The sequence below is a fragment of the Vicia villosa genome, linkage group LG2, assembly GCF_029867415.1.
Source record: "Vicia villosa cultivar HV-30 ecotype Madison, WI linkage group LG2, Vvil1.0, whole genome shotgun sequence".
Taxonomy (NCBI): Eukaryota; Viridiplantae; Streptophyta; class Magnoliopsida; order Fabales; family Fabaceae; genus Vicia; species Vicia villosa.
Window position 1 is genome coordinate 135,483,295 of NC_081181.1, and position 2,574 is coordinate 135,485,868.

Consider the following 2,574-nt stretch of genomic DNA (forward strand, 5'->3'; position numbering starts at 1 on the left):
TCCCTGCATTCTAGAAGTGCATATTTTTTAAGATGTTTCCACCAATATACTCCCAGAAGCTTACATAATGCAATTGAGTTACAAGTACATCCCATACACCACCTTAACTCAAATGCTCAAATTTCTCCATGACCAAGTTCATCTTCAACTTCTTGAACACATCATTTGTGATTCATTTTATCAACAAATCCGCAACTTATTCTTTGCTTCAGCAGTATCCCAACCTCAACTTGCCTTCACACACCAGATCCCTCAAGTAATAAAACCTCGTTTCAATATACTTGCTCCTCCCATGTGAAATGGGATTCTTAGCAAGGTTGATGGCTGAAATATTATCAACCAAGAGTGTGACAGCTTCTCCAACATTGATGTCCAACTCTCCCAACAGATTCATAAGCCACATAGCTTAACACACACATAACGATGCAATATACTCGGCCTCACAAGAAGAAGGTGTAGCCTCCGATTCCTTTTTAGAACAACAAGAGATTGGTACTCCTCCGAACATAAAGATATAACCAGCCTTAGACTTTCGATCATATTTATCTCTGCACCAACTGGAATCAATATAACCGAGAAAATTGCATTTTCTGCCCATATCTGTTGTGGGAAAGAGAATTCCACAGCCAAGAGTTCTTTTGACGTATCTTAGGATCCTCTTAACTGCTGCCAAGTGAGACACCTTCGATCTCTCCATGAATCTACTCGCAATACCAACACTAAATACCAAATCTCGTCGCATATTGCACGAGTAATGTAATAATCCAATCAATCTTCTATAATGTGTGGGATCCACATTCTGCTCATCATTAGTTTTAGACAGTTGTAACCTTGCTTCAGCTGGTGTATTGGCAGCATTACAATGCTCCATATCTCACCTCTTTGATATCTCAAGTGCATACTTTCTTTGGTGATTGGCAGTTCCATTTTTGACTTGTGAAACTCTATGCCAAGAAAGTAAGTCATGATACCAAGATCACTCATTTCAAACTCTTCTATAAGTTCACTTTTGATTTAGAGATACTCAACTCATTGATGTCCGTGTTCAACAAGTCATCCACGTATACACAAAGTATGATCACATCTTTGCTTGCATCCATCTTCACATAGACACAATGCTCGGAAACACATTTCTTGAAGCCAACGTTAACTAGGAAACTACCGATGCATTTATTCCAAGTTCTAGGAGCTTACTTCATACCATAAAACACTTTCTTCAGTTTGTAGAACCTTTCATATTGATTTGTCACAACGAAACCAAGGGGTTGTTCTACATAGACTTCCTCCTTAAGTGGATCATTCAAAAACGCAAATTCCACATTCATTTGATAAATCGACCAATTGTTTCAATTTGCAATGTCAATAACTAGCCTTATCGTTTATGTCTTACCAACAAGTGCAAACACCTCATTAAAGTATATACCTTCTCTTTGAAAAAATCCCTTCGCAACTAGTCGAGTCTTATGCTTGATTATTTCAACTTTGAGATTTGCCTTCACTTTATAGACCTATCTCACACCGATTGGCTTCTTTTGTTCTGGTAGATCAACCAACTCCTAAGTGTTGTTTTTCTCAATCGATTCCAGCTCCTCTTTCATTACACCCACCCACTTTGGATCGCTTAATGCCTCTTTCGTGCTAACGGGCTCAGATTCGACCATAAGCGCAAAGTGAACGAAATCACCATCATCATTGATCTCGTCATTCCAGAATACTTCACAATCTTGGAGTCTTTGAGGCAAACCTCTTTGTCTAGTTGGTCGTCTATTGTTTTCCCCGATTTCGGCTTTGACAGGTTGTTGTATAGAACTTCCTGCAAACTGATTTTCTACATTTTTGTTGTCGTAACCGGTTACAAAATTTTCGTAACTGGTTACGCCCTCTGTCATATCAATTCCAGATGCTTCATGAAACAAAAAATCGCGCCCGTAACCGGTTACACCATTCTGGTAACCGATTACAGGACCTGTCAAACCAATTTTTCTAGTGTCAAAACGCCTCACTACATCGACCACAACATCTCGACTAATCACGATCCTCTTGTTTGCAACATCAAAAAACTTATAACCTCCAGTAGGATGATAACCCACAAGCAACATCATCTCAACTTTGTCATCCGACTTCTTTCGAAGTTGACCCAGAACGTGTCGAAATGCTATTGAACCGAAAACTCTCAAATAACTTAAGCTTGGTTTAAATCCAGACCATACCTATTCTATAGTCACCTTATCAAGCTTCTTTGTAGGGCACCTATTCAACTAATAGACAATTTTAAAAATGGCTTCACCCCATGGCTCATTTGGTAAGTCTTTTCCCTTTAACATGCTTCGAACCATGTTCACTATCGAACGATTTTTCCTCTCGGCAGCACCATTTTGATGTGGCGTATAGGGTGGCACAAATTTACGCACTATCCCATCTTCATCACAATACTTCTCAAACTCAGTCGAGGTATTTTCACTCACCATCCGTTTTGAGAATTTTCAGTTTGGGACCACTTTGCCACTCAACCATGGACTTAAACTTCTCAAACACATTAACTACCTCATCCTTTCTCTTGATTATGTATGTCCA

At 39.2% G+C, this 2,574-nt stretch overlaps 1 protein-coding gene across 1 annotated transcript; it reads right to left on the reverse strand.

Moving 5' to 3' along the window:
* Positions 1–406: 406 nt before the first annotated feature.
* LOC131650085 (secreted RxLR effector protein 161-like) lies at positions 407–871 on the reverse strand. Its single transcript, XM_058919825.1, has one exon. It carries the CDS (start codon positions 869–871, stop codon positions 407–409), a length of 465 nt encoding a protein of 154 aa, XP_058775808.1.
* Positions 872–2,574: the final 1,703 nt, after the last annotated feature.

Bases quoted from the DNA above. Each gene is read 5' to 3' on its own strand.
- LOC131650085 (XM_058919825.1), bottom strand. From the start codon at position 871: ATGGAGCATTGTAATGCTGCCAATACACCAGCTGAAGCAAGGTTACAA.